The sequence below is a fragment of the Peromyscus californicus genome, unplaced genomic scaffold (assembly GCF_007827085.1).
Source record: "Peromyscus californicus insignis strain IS unplaced genomic scaffold, ASM782708v3 Scaffold_24__1_contigs__length_46423439, whole genome shotgun sequence".
In the NCBI taxonomy this organism is placed as follows: domain Eukaryota; kingdom Metazoa; phylum Chordata; class Mammalia; order Rodentia; family Cricetidae; genus Peromyscus; species Peromyscus californicus.
The window spans coordinates 43,726,480-43,752,897 of NW_026294535.1; the positions used below are offsets into that span (position 1 = coordinate 43,726,480).

General features: G+C 44.8%; 1 protein-coding gene across 18 annotated transcripts in view; it reads left to right on the top strand.

Moving 5' to 3' along the window:
- Positions 1-26,418, top strand: part of R3hdm2 (R3H domain containing 2) — a 125,161-nt gene that overhangs the window by 70,827 nt on the left and 27,916 nt on the right. For 10 of the 18 annotated variants that reach the window (XM_052753577.1, XM_052753585.1, XM_052753589.1 and 7 more), the window contains 11 exons: positions 1,332-1,531; positions 9,538-9,579; positions 10,331-10,417; positions 12,700-12,826; positions 16,387-16,465; positions 17,123-17,182; positions 17,648-17,788; positions 18,291-18,399; positions 20,991-21,086; positions 23,796-23,827; positions 23,933-23,986. In XM_052753577.1, coding sequence (XP_052609537.1) covers positions 1,367-1,531; positions 9,538-9,579; positions 10,331-10,417; positions 12,700-12,826; positions 16,387-16,465; positions 17,123-17,182; positions 17,648-17,788; positions 18,291-18,399; positions 20,991-21,086; positions 23,796-23,827; positions 23,933-23,986 — 992 coding nt within the window. In that variant the 5' untranslated portion in view covers positions 1,332-1,366. Of the gene's footprint in view, positions 1-1,331; positions 1,532-9,537; positions 9,580-10,330; positions 10,418-12,699; positions 12,827-16,386; positions 16,466-17,122; positions 17,183-17,647; positions 17,789-18,290; positions 18,400-20,990; positions 21,087-23,795; positions 23,828-23,932; positions 23,987-26,418 lie in introns of those variants that run through there. The other 8 variants (XM_052753587.1, XM_052753591.1, XM_052753588.1 and 5 more) reach the window with 5 other exon arrangements.

A 26,418-nucleotide genomic window follows, 5' to 3' on the forward strand; every position in this document is an offset into this window, starting at 1 on the left:
TAGTGAGGTCTGGGTTTGGTCCACAGTACCCCATCACCAGTATCTAGAAAATACAGATTAATTTGAAGTGATGGAAAGCAAACCAGACCTGGCCAGGGGTGGTGGAGGGGAGCTCTGAAGGGATATGAAGGATAGTGAATGTGCTGCTCACCAGCTCAGTTGTAGTGATGGTTTCACAAGTATGTTAATACTACAAGTCATCAAATTATACGTTTCAAATTACATAGGTAGCCAGGCATGATAGCACATACTTGTAACCAGGACTACATAGAAGACCCTATCTCTAAACACCAAATGTCATTGATTAGATATGTACTATATTATATATCAGTTTTACTACAATGAAGTTTAAAAAGAAAAGAAAGCCGGTGTGGTTAGTGCATGCTCTTGAACCCAGCATTCAGAGGCAGTGGCAGGGGGATCTCTGTGAGTTTGAGATTAGCCTGGTCTACATAGTGAGTTACAGGACAGCCAAGGCCAAAGAGAAACCCTGTCTCAAAAAAACAATAGATAGATAGATAGATAGATAGATGGATAGATAGATAGATAGATAGATAGATAGATAGATAGATAGATAGATAAAATTAGTTGGATGATAAATAAATAAATGAATGAATAAAGAAAGAAATTCAAGGGTGGTACTTATCAGAGGACTTTTTCTATATTGTAGGTAAACTGCTGACAGTGCGTGCGTGTGTGCGTGCGTGCGTGCGTACGTGTGTGGAGCTGTACCTCTGCTGACAGTGTGTGTGTGTGTGTGTGTGTGTGTGTGTGTGTGTGTGCGTGTGCGCGTGTGCGCGCGCGCGCGTGCGTGGAGCTGTACCTCTGCTGATAGTTCTGTGTGTGTGTGTGTGTGTGTGTGTGTGTGTGTGTGTGTGTGTGTGCGCGCGTGGAGCTGTACCTCTGCTGATAGTTCTGTGTGTGTGTGTGTGCGTGTGCGTGTGCGTGGAGCTGTACCTCTGCTGATAGTTCTGTGTGTGTGTGTGTGTGTGTGTGTGCGCGCGTGTGCGTGGAGCTGTACCTCTGCTGATAGTTCTGTGTGTGTGTGTGTGTGTGTGTGGAGCTGTACCTCTGCTGATAGTTCTCTGTGTGTGTGTGTGTGTGCGTGGAGCTGTACCTCTGCTGACAGTGTGTGTGTGTGTGTGTGTGTGTGTATGTGTATGTGTGTAGCTGTACCTCTGCTGATAGTTCTGTGTGTGTGTGTGTGTGTGTGTGTGTGTGTGTGTGTAGCTGTACCTCTGCTGATAGTTCTGTGTGTGTGTGTGTGTGTGTGTGTGCGTGCGCGCGCGTGGAGCTGTACCTCTCATCTCTTGCCTTTGGTGTTTCTTCAGGAGCCCATAGGAGCTGCTGTACTTCACTGTAGAACATGTCTAACAGTAACACTACTCAGGAGACTCTGGAAATAATGAAAGAATCAGAAAAAAAACTGGTGGAAGAATCTGTAAACAAAAACAAATTTCTATCTAAAACTCCAAGTAAGGAAGAAGTTGAGAAAGAGGGTGAAGACACTGGTTCACGCCAGGAGACACAGGTAAGGATTAAGTGTGTTGTGCTCACAGTCCTTTAACGTGACGGTTTCTCACATGAGCTCTCCTCAACTTGAGCCCTCCAGGAACTTAACCCAGAGCCAGGCATAGTCATGCACTCTCATGTCCTAGTCTGCTTTCTGTTGTGATAAAGTGTTGGACAGAAGCAGTGGGAAGGAAAGGCTTTATTCCAGCGTACAGGTTACAGTTTATTGTTGAGGGAGGCAGAGCAAGAGCTCAAGCAGAATCCTTGCAGTGTGGAAGAAGGCTGCTTCCTGGGCCCTTTCAGCTGTCACTCTTATGTACCCAGGCCTACTAGCCTAGGATGACAGCACCGTCTACAGTGGGCTGAGTCTGCCTGCATCATTTAGCACACCTTTAATCCCAGCCTTTATTCACAGGCAGAGGCAAGGTGGATCTTTTGAGTTTGAGGCCAGTATGCTCTACATAGAGAGTTTTAGGACAGCCAGGGTGAAATCCTGTCTTAAAAAAACAAAGACAGGGCTGGAGAGATGGCTCAGAGGTTAAGAGCACTGGCTGTTCTTCCAGAGGTCATGAGTTCAATTCCCAGCAACCACATGGTGGCTCACAACCATCTGTAATGAGATCTGGCGCCCTCTTCTGACCTGCAGGTGTATATGCAGACAGAACACTGTATACATAATAAATAAATAAATCTTTAAAAAAAAAACAAAGACAAAACAAACAAAAACAAAAAAGAAGAAGAAGAAGAAAAGAAAATGCCTCACAGACATGGCCACAGGTCATTCTGATTAAGGTAATTATTCAATTGATGTACCTTTTCCCCGGTGACTCTAGGTCCGGGTCATGTTGACACCTGGTGCCCAGTGTGACAACTTACAGTCCCTTAGGAAGCGAAGCAGAAAAATCAAAAGTTCAGGGTCATTCTTGGCTATATAGCAAGTTCAGGGCCAGGTTACCTGAAACCCTGCCTCTCAGAGAGAAAAGGAGAACCGCCGCATATAGTCACAGAGTCCATGATAAAGTCGAAACACCGGCTCTTACTCTTTGCTGCATTCTCGTCTAATTCTAGTCTGTGTCTTTATTGTACAAGAGGAGGGAGCTCCGTAGCTTTCTTGAGTCATATCGTTGATACTCATCTTAATATAATTTAGATTGCTTCCTTGCACACAAAACAGGAATAGATCCTAAAATGACTTAAGAAAGAGTAACATTACCAGCCATAAACTTTGTATGGGTACACAAATGTACAATGGTCAGAATAGCATCCTCTTACTTCAAAACAGACTTCAAAGTGTTTTGAACAAAAACAGTCTGTTTCTGAGCCTCATCAGGCAAACCCATTCTTTTCTTCTTCTAGGATCCAAAGTGTCCTGTGCTTACAACCAAGTAGCAGTGTTTAGTTTGGCTCCCTGCTATAGACAGCAGAGCACATGTTGGTTATTGGGAGTAGCACAGCCTGCCCTGGTGCAATTAGATAGCATTTTCCTGCCCTTTGGTGCTGTCTGAAGCCTGTCCGGGGTCCTGGCTGCTAAGCTTTCTTCCATCAAAGGCACACTGAGCTCTGTGCTAGGAACCTGGAGGGAAGAAGGAACATGTATGGACGGGGATGTGAGAGAGGGTTTAAGCTGGCCAGTGGTCCTCCAGCTCCTTTATCAACATGGCATCCTTTATTTTAGTGCTTCTCAACCTTCCTAACGCCGAGACCCTTTAATACAGTTCCTCATGTGATGATCCCAACCACAAAATGATTTCGTTGCTGCTTCGTAACTGTAATTTTGCTACTGTTATGAATAGTAATGTAAATATCTGATGTGCAGGAGATCTGATATTTGACCCCCAAAGGGGTTGTGACCCACAGGTTGAGAACCACTGCTACCCCAAGGGGAGGGGGCCCTTTGCCTCTCTGGCAGCATCCCCAAGCAATGAGAAGAGATACAGGTGTTTTCTTCACCAGTTAATTACTCTGAAGCTCAGATTTGCAACTGAAAAGCAAGCCCACCACTGAGATGCACAATGCACTGTCCTGGGCCAGACCACTAAGCACGAGGGACAACCTGCTCTTGCTTTTTTTATTTATTTGCTTATTTATTTTTAGTGTTTTTTTGTTGTTGTTTGGTTTTGTTTTTTGGACAGGGTTTCTCTGTATAGCCCTGGCTGTCCTGAAACTCACTCTGTAGACCTGTCTGGCCTTAAACATAGAGAGATCCATCTGCCTCTGCCTCCTGAGTGCTGGAATTAAAGGAATGTACCTATTTTTAGTGCTTTTGAGACAGGATTTCATGTTGTTTAAGCTGACCCTCAGACTTGATATATACTGAAGGCTAAGCTTGAAGTTCACCTCCCAGAGTGCTAGGATTACAGCTGTATGCTGCTACCATGCCCAGACCATCTTGATAGACAGATAGGTATCTGGATAGACAGACATGGGTATAGGTAGATCATGTGAGTGCTGTCTGCGTGTGTGCCTGTACCACATTGTGTATGCAGTATCTTGAAAGGCCAGAAGAGGTTGGTGGGTCTTGTTGGACTGGAGTTAAACATAGTTGTTAGCCTCCATGTGCATGCTGGAAACTGAGTCTAGGTCCTCTACGAGAGCAGCAAGTACTCTTAACCGTCAGCCCATCTCTTCAGTCTCACCAGTTATAGGTTGTTTTTTTTTTTTTTTTTGAGATTTAATTTATTTTATGTGTATGGTGTGTTGCCTATGTGTATATCTGTGTACCATGTGTGTGCAGCCATGGTATTGGATCTGCTAGGAACTTGAATTACAGACAGTGTGAGTCACTTGCTCTGTAGATGCTGGGAACAGAGTTCAGGTCTTTTGGAAGAGCAGCCAGTACTATTAACCACTGAGCCATGTCTTCAGCCCCACTGGTGCTGGCCATGGTAGCACATGCCTTTAGTCACAGCTTCAGGAAACAAGGGAGGCAGATCTCTGAGTTCAAGGCCAGCCTACTCTACATATTAAGTTCCAACCAAGCCAGGACCTGTGAGACCCACATAGTGAGACCCTGTCTCAAACCAACTACTAACTGAACACAGTACATACCTGTATTCCTAGCATTTGGAGGGTAGAGACAGAAGGATCGGGCCAGCCCAGGCTATAAACAAAACCAAAAGTTGCATGTAAACACATTTAATAAGTCATAAGAGGCTGGTGAAATGGTTCAGTGGTTAAAGGCATTTGCTACAAAGCTTGTGTTTAATCCACAGGACCCATAGGGTGTTTTTTGGTGCCCAGTTAGCAAGGCTCTGAGCCCTTCCTTCCTTCTTTACTTCTTTCCCCTCCCCTCCCCTCCCCTCCCCTCCCCTCCCCTTCCTTTCCTCCCTCCCTAACTCCCTCCCTCCTTTCTTTCATTTGTTTTTGGTTTTTCGAGACAGGGTCTCTCTGTGTAGTCCAGGCTGCCCTTGAACTCTCTCTGTAGACCAGGTTGGCCTTGAATTCACAGCAATCCACCTGCCTCTGCATGTAGTAGCACCATACCCAGCTTGGCCAGACTCTGGGCCATGTCTAGGTAGCCTGTTAGAGAGTTCTTTTCTCTGTGGTTACTGTAGTTCTTTTCTGTTATACAAGCTCGATTTCTGTAAATCTTTCATTTTGTGCCCACGGGTGTGACTGGTCTATATTATAAGCCTGGGAGATAGAACATTAACTCTAGCAAAAGCCAGGTTAGAACCGGGAGCAATGTCAATTTGGAAGGTCTAGAAACTCGAAGCATAATTTTTCAAGACAACTTAATTCACATAGGCCTTACCTCCTTTAAAGATTAAAGCAACAGCAACCCAAAGGGATGACTTAAAGTCAGACAGCTCCCTGAGACACTCGTGCTCCATCTGTCTCCTCCTCGCTGTCTGCCCTCTTAGTGTGTTAGATCTGTGTCCTGGATGCTTTTGTCTCCATTCTCTTGTGCATGTGAATTGTCATTCCTCATCCATCCTGATACCAAGAAGTACTCGGGACAGATAAGTGATGAGTGCTTAGTTATATGCTGTCAAGAGTACATGAAAGATAATAATTAAATGAACTTTTAAGTCTAAGTTATTTGTTTTTAGGAGACAATTATCTTTTAACTCCTGTTGTATATATTTCTTAAAGATAGACAGTAAAGAAAGAACATTTTAGGTTTTATATTTCCTATGAGGCACTCATCTGGTTAAAAAATACCTGTATCTCATTATATAGATAGTTTGTAGGTCAGGTTGGAGAAGACCCTGCTCTCACCTGACCCCTTTTGCTCCCCCAGAGGAGGTGGGGCTGCTGCCTTCTGTTGGAGCTCTTGTTCCTTTACAAAGTCTTTGGATCCCTTAGAGTTCCCTGGGATGCCCTCTGTCCTCGTCTGTTTTCCAACATGGCACATGTTCTTTCCACAACAGTGAAAATTCTGTTTTATCTTCTCTCTTCCTTCTTCCTTCTGCAGTCTTCCCAGTGATCCAATGGTACTGTCAAAGAAGTACCTGTTCGGAGTTGAAGTTGAAAAGTTTGAAAGAGAGGAGGCTTATTTCCTTTGGCCATGTGACATGTCTTTTGGGAATTGGTTCCTGGGGTGCAGAACAGATTTTACAGGAGATTTGGTGGGCAAGCTACTGTGGTGATATTTTGTTTGTGTTCTAACAAATAAAGCTTTCCTGGAGATCAGAGTGCAGAGCTGGCTACTAGTTAGCCATAGAGGCCAGGCAGTGGTGGCACACACCTTTAATCCCAGCACTAGGGAGGAGGAAACAGGAAGTGATATGGCTGGGCGGAGACAGGAGCTTGGCCCTTTCAGGCTGAGGAGCTGGCGAGGTAAGAGGTAGCTGTTGCTTCCTCCTTTGTCTCTCTGATCTTTCCGCATTTACACTGATCTCTGGCTCCAGGTTTTTATTATTAAGACCAGTTAGGATTTGCGCTACAAGCTGCCATGTTAACACATGCTGTCCTCAAATGGGCCATATCAGTAACCAGCTGAGTGGCCTCTGTCGGGCCACAGAGGTTCCCAGGGAGAGCTGAGCTTGCTTCACACAGCGGGGCTGCATCAGGGGGTGGACAGACTATGGGCGTGGTCACCAGGTGTCTGGGATGGTCTGCACTGGGCTGTGCTGGGGGGCGGTCTTTGGCTCCACCCCTTGGCATTCCTTTAAAAGCCCTTTAGTAGAGACAGAAGGGGCCGGTGGGTTTGGACTCAGGCCCTCCCGAGGCTATCCTGTTTTTTCTATCTGTCTCTCCCCTCTGTATTTCTATCTAAATATTTCTCACTTCTCCCTGCTCAAGAGTATCCTGGGGGAAAAAGTGGGGGCAGGTTCCCCACAGGCCTCCTAATTGGACTGTCTGCCTTTATATTTATAATCCCTTTGGGTTCATCTATTCTGCTGCTTTAGAAAAATGTGAAATAGGGAACTGATTATATTAATTCTCTTAAGTTTTCTGTGTATCTTACTGCCTGAGGCTAGGTCTCATTCTCCATCATATGACTTAAACTCCAGCCATTGCAACTGGCATCCTGTGCTTCAGGATTGTGTGTTTCCTTGTCCCAATTATAAATGAGAGTTGAAAAGTTTGAGGAAAGCATGATTGTGTATATGCCTTGTCTGCCTGGTACCTGATAACATGTTCGGCTTTAACCTGGTTTTGGCTGTTAAGTGAAAATTATCCATTATGGGGAGTAAGCAGATTCATACATTATTAGTAGAGATAGATGTTTATATATATGGAAGGACAGTTTAGCAGTACTTGATAAAGAGTGTCAGATGTGCTAATAGATCAATCAGTGACACGGTCACTGCTTGATGCTAGTAAAATGTAGGAACAGCCTGATGGCGTATGTAATGAAAGGGGCTGTAAAATAGACTGCAGCCTGGCCACACAACGGATACTGTGTATCAGTTACCATACACACACACATACACACACACACACACACACACACACACACACACACACACACACACACTGTGGAATGATACCTGTGAAAATTAGTTTAATCGTAAAGGTCAGAGTAGTGTGTATAATTGATTTTATGTATTATATGTATATATCTATAGTAAGCTTTTACACATAAAAGTCTGTAGATAAATTTAAAAGAAACTCAGTACTGATGGACTATTTAGGAAGGAACCTGGTCAAGTATTTGTGGGACAAGTGCTCAGTATCCAACTCTGTTATACCTTCTGAACGTTTGTGCCATTTGTGTGTATTCTCTGTTTGAAAAGGCAGTGAGACATACTGCTCCGTGTTTTGGACTACTCATCATCTCTCATTGCAGCAGGTCTTTCTTACACTTTGCCATCCACCTTCCTGTTCTCCATTTTGTACTGTGGCAGAGTTGTTTGCCTTGTAAAGAGTCCAAAGGGAAGACCAAGACCATGCTGATATTCTGCTTCTTGTCTTGTCTGACCTCCCCATCCTCCAGCTTCACTTTTCTCTTTACCCTAACCCCTCCTCAGAGCCCCCATCATGACTTCTCACATGCTCAGAAATGTTAGCAAGTGCTTAGTAGTTTGCCCCACGCCTGCCTCTAGCATCAGCCTTCCTCAGCTGATGCCATGCCCGGTGTCCACATTCTCTCCTCTTTGTTCTAGAGCGCTTCGATTTTCGTCCTGTCTTAGAGCACATTTCTTACCCAAAGAGGCTGTGAGAACACCACTGGGAAGCTTAGAACTAGGAGACTTCTCTTCTTTTAGAAGTGAAGCATTCATTGCTCAGGAGGCAGAGGCAGAGGATATCTGAGTTTACTCCACCTTAGTCTATGTGGTGAGTTCTAGGACAGCCAGAACCATTTAGAGACCCTGTCTCATAAAAATAAACCAAAAATGGGGCAGAGGGGTACCTTTGGAAGGAAGACTCTCCATTCCATTTCTGCGGCTATAGGGACAGATGTTCTAGGTCTATCAATTGGAACTCTAGATGTGCTGTCCCATGAGTATGTCATGGGGTCAGGGTACGGTTCAGCAGGCAGGAGTGCTCATGCACAAAGGTACATGTGGTGGAAGAACACACACAACTGCCACTCCATGCCCCTGTTCATGTGCGTGCACACACACACACACACAATTTAAAAAATGTTATTGGGGCTGGAGAGACAGACAGCTTAGCAGTTAGAGCACAGGCTGATCTTCCAGGACCCAGGTTTGATTCTCAGAACCCACAGGGCAGCCCACAAATGTCTTTAGCTTCCGTTCCTGGTGTTCATGCACACCAGGTCCACACCTAAAACATAAAATTAAAACATTGTAAGAAATAAAAATGTTAGTGTACCTGGGTATAGTTGCCCACACCTGTAATTCCAGTGCTTGGGAGGTTGAGACAGGAGGGTTGTAAATTCAGTGGTAGCCTAAACTACTTAGTGAGACCCTGTCAAGAAAGAAATGGAGGGAGGGGTCTAGGGACGTAGCTTACTTAGTAGAGTGCCCGACTAGCATGCGCATAGTCCTGAGTGTGATCTCCAGTGCTGCGTAAGCCAGGCATGGTCATGGATGCCAGTAGTTCAAGCCAGCCTCAGATACACAGACCCTGTCTCAGAGTGAGGAATCATATTTCATTTCTATATGGATTAAATAGACTTCTGTGAGCAAGTTTATAAGAAAAAGTACTTCATGCTCTGGCAGGGCATACCGTCAGGAGAGGATTCCATGATTTCTTTAACACTTTTATCAATATGCAAATTTCATCTTCTTCTTCTTTGTTTCATAGTGAATAGTGCTTTGAAAGTACAGAATCCATTCTATTTAAGAGTTGCTGGAGGGGCTGGAGAGATGGCTCAGAGGTTAAGAGCACTGACTGCTCTTCAAGAGGTCCTGAGTTCAACAACCATCTGTAATGAGATCTGGCGCCCTCTTCTGTGTACATAATAAATAAATAAATCTTTAAAGAAAAAAAAAAGAGTTACTGGAGTTGGAATTGAGCAACAACCATACCAAGTGATTTTCACCATAGTGTGGTGCAGTTAAAACCAGTTCATAATTAGTATGCTGCTGTTGTTGTTGTTAACATATATTACTTGTAAGTATTGATTTCCCCCACCTTCCCTATTTTTTAATCCTTTTCTAACAGAGACGGACATCAGGCCATGGTCATGCCAGGAAAAGAGCCAAGGTGAGAGCTCTTCTTCCGTCTCTTACTTTCTGACTTCACTTGGTACACATTTCATAAATGGGTGGTAGTGGTGTCTGGATTACTCCAATTACATATAGGCAAAGCTTTCTTGCTTGCTTTTTATATCTCAGTCACGAACATCATCACACACTGTGAACATAGTTGCATGCACTTTTTTGTTGTTTTCGAGACAGGATTTCTCTGTGTAGCCCTGGCTGTCCTGGAACTCACTCTGTAGACCAGGCTGCCTCAAATTCACAGAGATCGGCCTCCCTCTGGGATTAAAGGTGTGTGCCACCGCTACCCAGCTGTCTAGTGCACATTTACATACATTTCGTACTGGAAAGTGTGACTCCATTCTCTCCCATCCAGGCCCAGTCTATATCTGAGCCTGAAACGAGACCTCACAGGACTCCACGGAGCCTGAGGGTATTGGTATTATTTGTACTGAACTGCTGATTTCTCTGCTCACTCCTGGCTTCTCTAGGAGAATGGCTGTTTGTATGAGTTTTAATATTTACTAAATTCTCCCCCATGTCAGCCTGGTCTACATAGTGAGTTCCAGGACAGCCAAAGCTACACAGTTAGAACCTATTTTGAAAAGACAAAAAAAAAAAAAAAAAAAAGACAACACTACTTACTATAAACTGCAACTAACAGAGTCTAAGAAGGTATTTTCTAATTCTAATTTCTAATTCACCAAAGGAATATATATATGACATGTATTTTTGATGTTTGTTTTGTTTTTCAGTCTAATTCCAAGCTCAAGTTGGTACGAAGTCTGGCAGTATGTGAAGAATCCTCCAGTCCATTTGCTGATGGGCCACTAGACACCCAGGTGGGTCTTTTACAAGCCTGAGTGTTGCCTGTTTTGAGCATGGCAGTTTGTTGGGTAAAGCAATGACAACATGGACATCAGACCTAGAAGTCAATGAAGAAAGTATGTTGTTTTTCTGAGACGAGGTCTTAGGTATCTCAGATTAGCCTCAAACTCTTTATGTAGCAGAGATGATTTTGGTACTCCAGCCTCTACCTCCCAGGTGCTAGAATCACAGGCCTGCACCACCAAGATTTGGTGAAAGGGTACTTTAAAGGAAGCTTGCCGGGCAGTGGTGGCGCACGCCTTTAATCCCAGCACTCAGGAGGCAGGGGCAGGCGGATCTCTGTGAATTCGAGGCCAGCCTGGGCTACAGAGTGAGTTCCAGGACAGGCTCCAGAGAAACCCTGTCTCGAAAAAACAAAAACACACAAAAAGAAAAACTCTTGGACACTGGAGAGACAGTGCAGCCAATAAGAGCACTGGCTGCTCTTCCAGAGGACCCACGAGACAGCTCACAGCTGCCTGCAACTCTAATTCCTGAGATTCCGACTCCCTCACACAGACACACATGCAGGCAAAACACCAATGTGCATAAAATACAAATAAATAAATCATAAAAGAAAAGCTGTTGTGGTATTATGTGGTAACAGTGAAGAGTGTGAGTCTTTTTTTTTTTTTTCCCCTGAGACAGGGTTTCTCTGTGTAGCTTCACACCTTTCCTGGAACTCACTCTGTAGCCCAGGTTGGCCTCGAACTCACAGAGATCCACCTGGCTCTGCCTCCCGAGTGCTGGGATTAAAGGCGTGTGCCACCACTGCCCGGCAAGAGCGTGAATCTTAATGTCTTGCTCATGTGGCAGGGGACCCAGGGCTGAATGGTTCGCGGCCACACCCTTCCACTTCAGTGATCTATCCGTTACATCTCTTCTGTAAGATAAAGGTGGGGCTGGGAAGATGATTCAGTGGGTGTCTCAGTCAGTGTTTTATTGCTGTGAAGAGATACCATGACCACGGCAACTCTTCTAAGGAAAGCATTTAACTGGGGCTGGCTTACAGTTTCAGAGGTTCAGTCCATTGTCATCATGGTGGGGAGCTTGGCATAACTGAGAGTTCTACTTCCGAATCCAAAGGCAGCGGGAAGAGAGAGCGAGCCACTGGCCTGTCTTGGGCTTTTGAAACCTCAGTGCCCACCCCCAGATGCTTCTTCCAACAAGGCCACACCTCCTAATCTTTTCAAATAGTGCCACTCCCTGGTGACTAAACATTCAAATATATAAGCCTATGGTGTCCATTTTTATTCAAACCACCACAGTGGCTAAAGCCTTGCCATGCAAGTATGAGAACCTGAGTCCATATGCCCAGTGTAAGTGTTGTGTGTGAGATAAGAAGCAAAGACTGAAGACCCTGGAAGCTCTGCACTAGCTACCATGGGACACACCACTGTGTACAAGAAAGCCTGTCGTAAGCAAGGGTCTCTGACCTCTATAGACAGACTTTTCTTTTGGCCTGCCAGCTCACAAAAAATGATGTGGAGACCTCATTTGAAATAATGAAAGCTCGGCCGATGATAACTTAGCCTTGTTTCTGACCAGCTCTTAACTTAAGTTAACCCGTTTCTGTTGATTCACATGGGCAGCATGGCTCGTGGCCTGCTGCCCCCTCTCCTGCGTGTCGTGCTTCAGAGTGACACATCTTCACGGTGTGCAAGAGGATTATTCCACAACAGACCTCCACAAGTAAACTGTGCCACACATGCCCATACTGAAACACACACGCGCATGCGCTCACACACACACAAGGTTTAAAAAAAAGCTGCCATCGCAAGATTTGCTTCTATTGGGATTTTGAAGGAAACACAGAGTTTATTGTTTTTAAAAAGATATATATGACAGGTGGTGGTGGTGCACACCTTTAGTCCCAGCTCTTGAGAGGCAGAGGCAGGTGGATTTCATTTGAGTTTGAGGCCAGCCTGGTCTACAAAGTGAGTTCCAGGACAGCCAGAACTACACAGAGAAACCCTGTTTCCGGGGAGGGGAATTTATTTTATGTGTATGAATAGTTTGCCTGAATGTATGTCTGTGTATCATGTACATGCCCACAGAGGTCAGAAGAGGGCATCAGATCTCCTGGATCTAGAGTCACAGATAGTTGTGAGCCACCACATGTGTGCTGGGAAGTGAGTCCAGGTCCTCTGCCAGGGCAGCAAGTGCTCTTACTTAGGCCGAGCCATTTTCTCCACACCCACCAAAGAGTTTAAGTCTTTTCCTCCTTGGATTATATGCCACTTTCCTTTTATTTAAGGATATAATTCAGTTGCACATCAGCTGCCCCTCTGACAAGGAGGAAGAAAAATCCACAAAGGATGTCTCTGAAAAGGAAGACAAGGACAGAAGCAAAGAGAAGGTCCCAAGGAAGATGCTGTCCAGAGGTGAGGACTGAGCCTCTCCTCCAGCTTAGTGCCTGACCACAGTGTGCTCTCTATATATATACCTTGTCTTTTTAGGGGGAAGGTGTTTTATTTTGTTTTTGTTTTGAGAGACTGTAGCCCTTGCTGGCCTGGAATTCACTATGTAGACCAGGTTGGCCTTGAACTCATAGAGATCTGCCTGCCTCTGCCTCCCAGGGCTTAATTAAAAGCCTGCACCACTGCACCCGGCATCTCAATTTTTTTTCAAGATTTATTTTCATTTTATGTGCATGGATGTTTTCCTTGCATGTATATCTTTGCACCGTGTGCATGCTTAGTGCCCAGGTAGTGTAGCTGGAGCTTTCCTGGTCCTGCCTGGCCCACAGTCAGGACAAATCTCTCTCACCCGCCAGTCCTGCAGCTGCTCAGACCCAACCGAGTAAACACACAGAGACTTATATTACTTATAAACTATATGGCCACAGCAGGCTTCTTGTTATCTAATTCTTATATCTTAAATTAACCCGTTTCTATTAATCTCTAAGTTGCCCATGGCTCATGGCTTACCGGTATCTTAACATCTTCTCATGGCGGTGGCTGGCAGCATCTCTCCGCCTCAGCCTTCCACTTCCCAGAATTCTCCTCTCTCCTCGTCCCGCCTATACTTCCTGCCTGGCTACTGGCCAATCAGTGTTTTATTTATCAACCAGTCAATCATCCACAGCAAAGTAGTCCAGAAGAGGATGCCAGTTCTTCAGGGACTGAAGTTAGAGATAGTCCTGAGCCACCGTGTGGACACTGGAGATCAAACCCAGGTCCGCTGGACGAGCATGCAGCTCCTTCTGTCTTAAGTTTTGAGGCAGGGTCTCATGGAGCCTAGCCTGGCCTGTAACTTGCTCAGTGGATGAAGATGCTCTTGAATTTATGATCTTCCTGCCTTTACCTCCTGTGTCTTGGGATTATGGTGTGTGCCAAAATGCCTGGCTTGAATGTGGTGCTGGAGATAGAATCCATAGCTCTGTCCATTCTGGGCAAGCACTCTACCACTGTGCTAAACTCCAGCCATCTTTTTACTTTTTATTTTGAGACAAAAATCTCACCATGTTTCCCAGGCTGTCTTTGAATTTAGTAGTCCAGACAGGCCTTAAATTCTCCTGCCTCAGCCTCCTGAGTGACTAAGATTACAAATCTATAGTGTTCTTTCTTTTCATCTTGACACCTTGGCACTTGGTGAAGCACTTCTGTGCCTCTTTAATCAACGTGCCTCAGGTCATGTATACCACAGAGAGGTATTCTGTCAGCATTGACACTACCCAGGATGAGGCAGTCTAGTCAGTTCGGATTTTGTTTCTGTTCAGGTATGAATAAGCATGATAGCATATCTTCCAGATAACCTTTGCATTTTGAATTGGAGATTGCTGCAATGATTGGTTTGTCTGTTTGGAGGCAGGGCCTCATGTGATTTGGGCTGGCCTTGAACATCTGACCATTCTCCTTCCATCTCCTGAGTACTGGGATTACCATGCTTAGTTTAGGTGGTGCTAGGGATCAAACCCAGGGCTTCACGTATGATAAAGTAAGCCCTCTTCCAACTGAACTACACCCCCAGCCCTGATGTAGTATGTCTTATAATATAGATACACTTATTAGACTCTGGCTTTAAACTTTTGAGCTGGTAGCAGTAAGACACAGTCTATAAAAATTACCACATTTGAGGTGCAGCAGAATGGCTCTGTGGGTAAACGTGTTTACAGTGCAGGCCTGACAACCTGGACTCCATCCCTGGATCCACGTAAAGGTGTGAGGAGACAACTCTGCAGAGTGGTGTTCTGACCTCCCCCACAGCGTGTGTACCTACATACACACACAATCAAACTTTTTTAGTTTTTGAAAAATTATATCTGACAAATAAAGCAACCTTGGGATTAAAAAATAATCTATATTGGACAAAGTCCCTGAGATTTTGGAAAATTCAGCTATGACTGCTCTTAACCTGTGATTTGGTTTTGTTTTGTTTTGTTTTTCAATAACTTTCCCACCCCCCCCCCCCCCCCCGTATTTATTTATTTATATGTATACAGTGTTCTGCCTGCATGTGTCCCTGCAGGCCAGAAGAGGGCACCATTACAGGTGGTTGTGAGCCACCATGTGGGTCCTGGGAATTGAACTCAGGACCTCTAGAAGAGCAGTCAGTGCTCTTAACCGCTGAGCCATCTCTCCAGCCCCACGTAATTTGTTTTTATTGGGTAGAATAAAACCTGCTGTGTTTTGATCAGGACGTCCAGCATATATTTGCCAATGCTGAGTAATATTTTAGTGTAATATTACATAACACTCTAGCCCAGATCCCTCCACTCTTCTTCTGTTGTTGTGATGGTTTTGTTGGGGGCGGGGCTAGGATGTGCTTGTGTACATGTTCACATGTGGAGGCCATAGGTTGAAGTCAGGTGCCTATTGCCCTCTACCTTATTTTAACTTTTTTTTTTTACACATTTCTGTGTTTATTTATTGTGTGTGTGATGTGTGTATGTGGAGGTCAGGGGAGACCTTTCAGGAGTTAGTTCTCTCCTTCCACTGTGGAAGTTCTGGGAGTCAAATCCAGGTTTCCAGGTGCAGTAAGCACCTTGACCACTGAGCCATCTAACTAGCCATTCCACCTGAAGTTTGGAGACAGTTTCTGGTGCATGATCCTAATTAATCTTAACAATAAAAACCCAGGGTCAGATACCAAAGTGAAAGCTGAAAGATCAGAGAAGCAGAGCAGCAGCCACCAGAGACTTCTCACCTCTACAAAAGCTCTAACCCAGTGAGGTGCTGTCTCTACAAATCCTCAGACTGGACTGGGGCGTCCTGTCTCTGAATCCTCTGACTGAATGGGCGGGATCCTGTCTCCATCTCCCTAGTGCTGGGATCAAAGACATGAGATCCCAGATGCTGGGATTAAACAGAGCCACCACCTGGCTCTGTTTCTCTTTTAGACTGGTTCAATCTCCTGTACCCAGGGTGGCCTAGAACTCCTGATCTTCCTGCTTCTTCCTCCCAAGTGCTGGGATTAAAGGCGTGAGCCACCACTGCCCGGCCTCTATGGTTAACTAGTGGCTGGCTCTGCCCTCTGATCTCCAGGCAAGCTCTATTTGTCAGAACACAAACAAAATGTCACACAACAAGTCTCTACACTGAACCTAAAACTGATTGAGCCACAATGGCGCTGGCCAGTAAATTCCACACATTCACCTGTCTTCACTGTCTGTCCCCAGCACCGGCTTTTATGTGGGTGCTAAGGATCTGTATTCTATCCACTGAGCTGTTTCCACAGCCCACGAGTTCTCCTTTTTAGCAGTACTTGGACTTGAACCCAGGACCGGACATATGCTCGGCAAGTGCTTTACCACGCCTGGTCTGTGATAGGAGCTGACACAGGGCTGTCAGTAAATGTCACTCAAGTCCATGCTGAGCTTGGAGTGTGGTTCTAGTCTCCTAGTCTTGTAATGGCTGTTTAGATGTTGGATTTTATTTGAAATTAGATACCATGCAAGCAGTTCCACATTTCTTTTAAATTTCTTTTGTTGTGGTGGTTCCAGACTCCAGCCAAGAATATACCGACTCCACTGGAATAGACCTCCATGAATTCCTTGTCAATACACTGAAAAAGAACCCAAGGTAAAAACATGATCTATGTAAGGGGGAAAGGGATAGGGAGGACCCCAGGACCCGTTTACGGCAGTCAGCTGTTCAGCATTTCTCTGTTATTAGAGTGTAGAATGCCCATCTCTTCTTAGTTCTTCTGAAGTAGAGTTTTAGTTTTTTAAGGGATTCAGAATACTCACTTGAGATTTCTGTGTTTTGAAGAGTTGAGAAAAATTTTGTGTAAGAAGAGTATAATGACTAAGAAATTTGAAGACTTGAGTGTTTACTAGTTAAAAATCCCAAAGGAACAACTAGTTGACTTGTACATAAGCAAAACCATAACTGCTTTAAAACCCTTGAATAACTGGGTGAGATATAGAATAATGCCTATATTTGCAAGCATAAATTATGTGTTTATATGAATAGGCTGCTGATAAATAGATTGCTATGTGCATAACAAAGTCTGTGATTAGGAAAGATTTACAAAGTATGTACTTGAGTTGGTGTTCTTTTTCAGAACATAGGACAGTTTAGGGAGGTTCCTTGGCCTCTGTGTTACGGTCATTATTAGAGTTTGGATAGACCCCTCAGTTTTTGTGATGAACAAGTTGGTTTTCAGTCCCTGCTTTTAATGTCTGTGGGAGGGCTGTGGTTTTTTTGTTTTGTTTTGTTTTAATATTTTTTAAACAGGGACAGAATGATGCTGCTAAAATTAGAACAGGAGATTCTGGAGTTTATCAATGACAACAAGTAAGTCACTTTTATGGAATACACTTAGAAGTGGGAGGGGACACTGGATAGAAACCATGTCCAGCTCTGGTAGAAACAATCTGAATAGGTTAACAGCAGATGTATGAAAGCAGGGGAGGGTTTATCAGTTATATAAACTTGAGCCAAAAAGAATTCATATTGTTTTAACTGCCAGGTATTGTCCCAGACACTACTCTGCTTCCCCCATTTCTTTTGACTAACAACATTCGGGTGGGTGGAAGTAAGACCTTAAGAAACAGCATCATGGAGTGAGAACGGCTAATATTACTAGAGACTGGGACAAGTTAATCTGCAAAATACCAAGAGAAACTTCTGTTCTCACAGAGTATTTTTTGTATGGGTGTCTGAGTCTCCTTAAAAATTTGTCTACTCAGACACTTAAGGAAAATAGGTTCCCTTCTACGGCTGTCTTCTTTTACTTTTTAACCCCCGGTGTCCCTTCAGTAACCAGTTCAAGAAGTTCCCTCAGATGACCTCATATCACCGGATGCTATTACACCGGGTAGCTGCCTATTTCGGGATGGACCACAATGTTGATCAAACCGGGAAAGCTGTCATCATCAACAAAACCAGCAACATGAGAATGTAAGGGGAAACCCCATGGACTGGGAAGGTTTCATGGGATAACCTGCCAGGGGAGAAGAGGAAGATACGGAATCCAGATGTCTCTTCCAGGGGCAAGAAGGAGTGTCTTATCAGTTCCTACTTCCTGTGAGGTCTTAGAGGTAGACTCTGAGTAGAGAAACTGGCCCTGGCTTCTGTTCACCTGGGACAGGACAGCCACAGCTTTGAAGGACACGCTGTCACACACAGGGGGCATCATGGAGTGGTGCACACCTGCAGTCTTAGCACTCAGGAAGGTGGAGGCAGAAGGGCCGGGAGGTCAGGGTTAGACCACAGGAGGGACTGTCTCAGACAAAGGTGGTGGGGAGAGAAGAGATTACACTCAAAGATTCATTTAAACCTTGGTGTGACACCAAAATCCTGGGTAGAGGGTGTGGAATTTGGAAGACCTCTGCCTGGAAGTTCTCCTCCCTGGTGTAAAGGCTTTTTCCTCCTTTCTTTCCGCATTTCTTTCCAATCTCAGCCCTGAACAGAGATTCTCAGAACACATAAAAGACGAGAAGAGTACAGAATTTCAACAGAGATTCATTCTCAAGAGAGATGATGCCAGTATGGACCGAGATGATAACCAGGTAAAGAATGGAAAGGGGTGGGCCTAGAGGAGACTGCAGTAAGAGAAACTGGGAAGGGAGAAGAATTTGGGGGATGGAGGAAACGGAAAATGTCTTAGAACGAAAATGCGTAGAGTTGTTCTCCTGAGCTGGGTCTGGCTTACCCCTGAGGAGTGACTGCAGTTGTTGAGCTGGATGCTGCCCTCAGAGAGACACGGTGCTCAGGTTTGCTGGGTGATCTCATTTGGCCTACAATTCTTTAGGTCTGCCACTAACTTCTAACTACATTTCAGTTTGTACAAAACAAGGCCCCTCCCTGTGTCAGCCTTGATCTAGCTGATATCAGTGTTGTCCCCCCACCCCCAACACCTCCGCCTGACCCATAGCGTTTACATTGAGAGCTACCAAAAGCTACTTTATCCATTTCCATTCTTGTCCTAGCTGAGGACTAGCCCTGAACTGGCAAAGTTATGATCTAATTTAACCAGTTATAAAGGTATCTCTGATCCCTTTTGGCAAACTCCTTAATCTTTTTCCCACCTCCTTCTACCAAGGTGAGTTAATTTGACTTCCTGTGCTGGGAACTCAGGTCCCTTTGTGATACATGCCTATGGGACTAAGAAATTAACAAATTGTCCTGTCCCTTCGTTTATGGTGGGTCTGGCTGCTGCTCTGACCTCTTCCCCTTAAATAGCATATGATTGAGGATTAGTTTAGAGTTACCCTGCATCTGCTTGTCCTCCAAGGGGAATTAGATTTGAAGAGTATGGTTGGGTAGAGCCAATATGAGTCTTGGTAAGGAATAGAAACTATAATAATACCTTACTTCTGTAGTCAAAATCAGTTTTCTTGAACTATTATGTGGTCTTGGGACCAGGACCTTTCTTGCTTGCTTGAATATGAAAGAGACCTTCTTTTAAGAAAGGTGCCGTTATCTAATGTGAACAAACACGCTGGGTCTGATTGAAAGCAAAGAAAACTACAAAAAGACAAATTTTTGTAAAACAAGAAAGAGCCTTTCCATCCTGATGCCCTTCTCTACATTTTCCCAAAGCCCCTTTCCATGGATCAGGGAGTGTTCAGGCCTAGAGGCACGTCAGAGTGGAAGGTGATCGGTTCTGTTGTGAACTTTTCCATCTCACAGCTTCAAGCTTGGTCCCGAGCAGGGTAGATTCTGTGTGCTTTCTGCTGTGGTATCAGTGAAAAACGTAGTATCGCTGGTTTTTCCCTGAGCTGGGCTTTGCTTTAAACATATATATGCTGTCTCTTTTGATCCTTTCCACAACCCAGTGTAAATGGGGTTGTTAACCCCACTTTACACATAAAAACCCTGAGTCTCTGAGATGTTATGTTACTTGCCTAAAGTCACTGTACTGCGAGTCAGAAGAGCTGGGGTTCACCTTGACACCCCCTTATGCTTTCTACCTCGCCATTGGCTTATCAGTGCTAGAGGCCGAGCGGCTGTTGAGGGCCTCTGTCGTCTTGTACTAGAAGAACTGATGAAAGATGCTTAGTACGATATAGACGCTGAAGAATGGGGAGGACTCTCGCTAATCAGTCAAGACTCCTGAAGTCTTGGGTTGCCTTTGGAAACTGGTAATTAAGATAGAGGATTAGCCTAGAGCAGTGGGTTCTGTAGTGCTTCACATCTGACTGCAGGTCGGGGTTGTCTGTGGCGTGATGACGTTGGCCCAGTGCCTTCCCTCTCAGAACACCTTGCAGTCACTGTAGTGAAGGGGTCTCTGTCACACCCTCCCAGGACAGCATTCACAATAGCAGTTCAAGAGGAAAAGCAGTGATGGGAAGTGAGGTCATCTGCCCATGAGACATCCTATTGGTCACCTCTCTGTCAGTCAGAGAACATAAGTTCTGTGTCCTCCATCCCTTCTTCCCTCTCTGTCTTCCTCTCTCTTCACTGTACTCATGCCCCTGTTCCTTTCTACTCATTTCTTTCTGTGCTGTTCTTTTCTGTGTCGCTCTGTTCTCTCTGTTCTTTATTTCTGTAATTTGTCTCCTCAGCTCCTTCCGTTGCTCTAATTAAGGTGAGAAAAAGGCTTAGTCTTGGAGTTTAGCTTCACCCCTGAGGTGATGTCCGAGAGAGACCCTCTTGCTGAGCCATGTCTGACTCGGGTTTCGAGGACATGGTACTAGTGCCAGAAGAAGGGATCCTGTGGAGGGCTAGTTCTGTGGACCGCCTCCTCCACCTCCAGCTCTGCCAGACACTTCCTCCTCTGCCCTTGTCAGCTTCCTTCTTCCCCTTGCTTGCCCTCTAAAGATCTGTTGTTGGCTTTCCCAGGGCTGTTTTCTTATCTTTACTGACTGCACAGAACCTGATTACTCCAGGGAAGCAACCCAACCCTTACAAAGAGCTGCTGTTCTTGATATTTGGGGGCTGGGGGGATGGCAAGTCCTTTCCCATCCAGAAAAGCTGATCTCCAAACTGCATGGTCAGATGTACCCAGTGAAACCTGTCCAGGACTGGAAATTTCATTTCTTTGTTTTCCATTTTTTGACGGCAACTATAAACTTTCCCGGTTTCTCTTCTTGCTGGTGTGCAGTGAGCTTGCAGTACGAGGGGAACTTAACTAGCTTAATTCTGCTCACCGATCTAGATCAGAGTTCCATTGCAGGATGGAAGGAGGAGCAAGTCAATAGAAGAGAGAGAGGAGGAGTATCAAAGGGCCCGAGAGAGAATATTTGCCCGAGAGGTAAGTGTAGCTTCTGAGAGTTGTCAGATCGTAGCTCGGAGTGCTAACCTTGGAACTGTGAATGGAATGAACCGCCGTGAATGTTGTTGGCTCTTTTTGTTGATTTTCTTTTCTTTCTTTCTTTCTTTTTTTTTTTTTTTTTTTTTAACCAACATCAGTCAGTCCCAGATTTGACCTCTAACCCTGAATGTGGCTTATTGGGAAGCTACAGGTTTTATTTGTATTTTGGAATACATTCTGCTGTATGGTATACAGAGAGAACCGAAACTTGGAGTGGCTGAATTTGGTAACTATAACTAGACTGGAAAGAGAAATGGTTTTGGCAGAGCTGATAAAAGGGCCCCAAGTCTTGCCTATCGGGCCTCCTCCAGCTCGCCTTGTAGACGCCCACTGTCTGTTCTGCGTCTTGGCTTCTAAGTAGAAGACTCAGAATCCACACAGGTTCATTCGACAGTCATCTTGTTTGGCCAGCTTGTTTTAGGATGTGTTAATGCTTTATTAAAGTGCTGCTCCAGCATCATCCTCTCCAGTCCCACATTCCCCGTGCACAGGACACCCTGTCCCCTCAGTCACCACTTGAGTGGGGAGTCTCCTTCTTCCTGTGTTTCTTACCTTGTTCCTAGAAAAGGAGCGGTTCCATGGCCTCAAAGGCAGCATCAGTCAGTTGAGGTAAATTTAAGAACTGTGGGCCATATCAAATGTAGTTGTTACCCCTATGTCTGGTTACCTTTGCCTATTAGTCTAGGAGGTGTATAGCAGGATTTCAGGAAAGAGTTTAGATGAGCAACAGAGAAACAGATCTCCAGAACCTGTGGATCCAGCTAGGAAAACATCTTACTGTCAGATTAGCAACAAAGGAAGTGAAATCATGTGGATGGACACTAATCCCCTCCCACTCCTCTGTCTTCTTCTCTCATCAGACACCCCTCCCATTTTTATATCACACACAGACACACACAAACAACATGTGTGTGTCTTTTCATCTCCACCTCACTCAGAAGAATAGTGTCTCTCCTTAGTGGAAAGGGACACACAACAAGCTTTCTGGCCTAGAATTCAAGAAGCAATCTTCTTACCTTCTGTTACGTAGACTTCCATTCTGAGTCAGAAGTCTGTCCTCTAAATTATCCCTACTCAAAGAGTTCAGTACATCACCTGCACACCAGGTGGGTGGAATGAGAGGAGAGAGACCATGGTTATGACCAGGATGACCCTAAATTGTGACTAGAAATGCTTGTGTAGTACTTACTAGCTTATAGGCACTATTCTTAGCATTTTATATAGGTGAATTCATGTCTTCACAACAGGTCCGTGAAATTGTTTTAAACGTTTTTCTCACTTTATAAAGAAACGAAGACACCGAGAGGTTTGGTAGCACCTCCTAAACATTGCTAGTTAGACAGTCTGGCTCCAGAGTCCGTGTTCATAACCTAAGGGAGCTAGCTACCTCTTGACAGAGCTCGCTCTGCTCTGGGTCTTCAGATTAGGTAGTGCCAGCAGTGACAGCCGAGCTGTCTGTCTCCTCCTCCGCTTCACTGACAGTGACTGCCTCACTGTGTCAAGCCCTTTGCAGAGTCCTATGATCTGGAAGCACAGACAGCTTATTTAGGACGTTGGGGCTAGTGACCAGCCACAGTGGAACATACCTGCCTGCAGCCATAATAAAGACAGAGTTAGCTCTTCTCTCCTTTTTCCTCCTGATTTCTAGTCTCAAGCCTCTACTAATAGATGTATTCTTTGTTAAATCCTTGTGGATTTATCACTTTCGTTTCAGTACTTCCTAGCTCTTGGAGTAGAGGCCTCGGGAATCTTAGAAGATATAGATGAGGAGAGATGGCCAAAGCCCACCATCCTCCAAAGATCCCATGTGGAGAGGAGCCTGCCCGTCAGAGGGAGTGATTAAGGGTAGAGCAAGGACAGGGAGGCAGGCCCAGAATGGGAAGTGCCAAGAAGGGTGTTCGGATGGAAATGCTGCGGCGGCAGCGGCCTTCTCTCAAGCCTGAGCTGTGTCTTGGGAAAGCTGCCCAGTGGAGCCTCTGCTCTGTGCAGAGCACCACCATGCTCAACACTGGATGCTCTCGGTGCCTTTTTCTGAGGTTGGGGAGTCCACTGCATTGCTCACTTCGTTCAGCTCAGTGGCTTTGTCAGAAAATGGGGTCCCGGTGGGCTGCTTCAGACTTGGATGTCCTCGTTTGTTTCTAGACTCCAAACAGAATCTGCGTCCCCAATATCTCACCCATAATGGGGCTCAAGTCAGAGCACCTTTCGTTTGGGCAAATGTAAAGGGCAGAAAGAGAACAGCCACTGAGATTAACTTCCAAAAAATGAAGCTTCCTTTTCAAGCCTCCCTTCCTTTGAACATGCTTACAGTACAGTGCGTCAATATTACAGTCAGTTCACTAAATGTAGAGGTGAAAAAAGCAGATGATTAGGTTTGTAGCTTTCCTCTTCCTCCTCTCCATCCTCCCTTTATCAACCTTCATTTTAAACACTGTGGAAAGGCTAAAACTGCCAGGTGCTTTCCTATTCAAGGTGAGAAGTCAGACTGGGGTAAAGCAGTGGGTTACCCTGGCCTTGCTCCCTCTCCCCTGTTGGTGGGGTGAGAGCTTTGGTGTGAAGACCGTGGGTAGTCATAGCATCATGGACATCCTTTTCTGTTACACCTTATTATTTTCTTATGAGTTATTTTCCATTTTCTCCCTCACCTAGACTGGCCAGAACGGATATCTAAGTGATGTCAGGTTAGTACCATTTACATGTTCTCTCTTATCATTCAGCTTTATCAGTGAGGTTAATGTAATCCTATAATGATACTATTTTTGTTTTGTTTTGATGTTAACCAACAGACTCTCCAAAGAAGCCTTTTCTTCTAGTTCTCACAAGAGAAGGCAGATTTTTAGGTACCTGTGTGTGATCTATATCTCTCCTTTTTACTTTTAATTTTGTTTTGCTGTAATCTTTTCAGTGGAGTGAGTGGTTTTGCTCCATGCATGGCTGCTTGTAGAATAATTAAATTTGTGAATTTTGCTACACTGGATTTCTTTTTCCCTTTTGGGGAAAGACAAGACTCCCTCTCAGTGACTTTATTGTTGTCACTTCATTTAGTCCTGAGTAGATGATGTTGGGGAACAAGTAGTTGTGTCTGAGACAGGTAGGGACTATTTCCTCCCACAAATTGGCTGGGGTTGGGCATTTTTAAAAGATTCAAACATACACTTATTGTAAGGTAAAAGGATGGTTATCTGCTGACTGCCTTTGCTCATCTGTGGAAAGGTGTGGACAGCTGATATCTGAACCTAGAACATGGAATATTTTTTTATCTCCAGGAAAGATAATATATGCACATACACAAATACATATGTGAGTGTCTCTCTGTCTCTCTATGTAGTTTTCTCTTTGAGATAGTATAACGTAGAAGATGACCTCAGAAAAGATAGATATCTAACCCTGTAATTCAGTACTCTTTCCAAAGGGTTTTCCCATTTTTTAAATCCTAAATGTCCTAGGAAACTCAAAATACAGGTTTCATTTCTTTTTTTTTTTCTTTTGTTTTGGTTTTTGTTTGTTTGTTTTTTTTGTTTTGTTTTGTTTTTTCGAGACAGGGTTTCTCTGTGTAGCTTTGAAGCCTGTCCTGGAACTCACTCTGTAGCCCAAGCTGGCCTTGAACTCAGAGAGATCCACCTGGCTCTGCCTCCCGAGTGCTGGGATTAAAGGCGTGCGCCACCACTGCCTGGCTATAGGTCTCATTTCTAAGGCTTTTGTTGTCGTCTCCTTATTGGTCTTCCTAAAGCTAGTTAAACTGAGATGCCCAGTGGTTGCCAGGGTGCATTCTTAGAGAAGACTTGAAGCCATTTCCCAGCCCTCACAGCAGGTGGGTCACAAGCACTTCATAACTCCATCTCCACGGGACTGGATGCACACAAAGACACACACACACACACACACACACACACACACACACACACACACACACACACACGTTTATTATATCTTCAACAGAGAAGCTATCACTGAACCTTGAGGGGGACTTCTCTCCAATTCCACATTCCACATTCCTGTGACCCTACCTTCGGCTACACATACCTATATAAGAAAAATAATTTCCATATTTTTAAACTTTTTTTTAAGATTTATGTATGGATATTTTGCGTGCATGTGTCTATGCACCACATACATGCAGTGCCCACAGAGGCCAGAAGAGGGCATCAGATTCCCCGGAAAAAAAAGTTACAGACAGTTGTGAGTCGTGTGTGTGTGTGTGTGTGTGTGTGTGTGTGTGTGTGTGTGTGTGTGTGTGTCTGTCCGTCCGTCCCTGACCCGTCCCGTGTGAGTCCTGGGAATCAAACCCAGGTCCTCTGGGAGAGCAGCCAGTTGTCTTAACCACTGAGCACCTCTCCTGCCCCTCTGATCTTTTTTATTTCTGGACGGTGCCACCCTGAGGTCCATCTGAAAACCAGAGGCAGAGTGCGCTTCACATTGTTGATGGTACCAAAGATTCGTGAAGTTCTCACATTTAAAAGAACGAAAATTCTGCTGATAGTAGCATTTTGCAGTCGTAATCACCCTAGAGTACCTATCATAAGTAGTTTTAACTCACTTCTGTGTATGAACATGCTTTGTAGTTGCCAAAATGTATCTTACCTGGTTCCGCTCTCAATCAAGGAAACAAATGCATAGTGACAACATCCCCAGCCTTGGTTTACTTGGCTGTATGTGTCAGAACTGAGGCTGATTTTTGTCCAGCTCTTTTTCTTGTCCTACACCAGCTCTTTACTAACATCTCTTCCTCCTCTCAAACCTGTGTTCTGTTTGAAGCCTCATTCCCATTCACTGCTAAGAACGGTGCTCTCCTGTGAGCATCAGGCTGCATCCAACTGTGCAGATAATAGCTGGAGAAGCTGGTGAGCAGGTGCAGACCTCACCTCTCCAGATCTTTTTGCAAGCTGAAAAATCAAACTGAGTTTTGATTAAAGACCTAGGTGAAGACCAGTGAGCTGACTCAGCAGATACGTGCCCCTGCTGCCAGCCTTGATGGCTGGAGTTTAGCCCCCAGGATTCCCATGGCAGAAGGAGAAAATCAGCTCCTGTGGGTTGTCCTCTGACATTTACATACACATGCAAATCAATAAATGTGAAAAAAAATGAACAAAAAGGGGCCAAAGAAATGGCTCAGCAGTTAAGAGCATGTACCGATCTTGCAGAGAACTCCGAGTTCAGTCCCTCGCACTCATATCAGGTGGCTCACAACTGCCTGTAATTCTAGCAATGTGGGAATCTGACACCGTTTTCTGGCCTCCATGGGCACCTGCATTGCATGCACATAGCCCCCCCT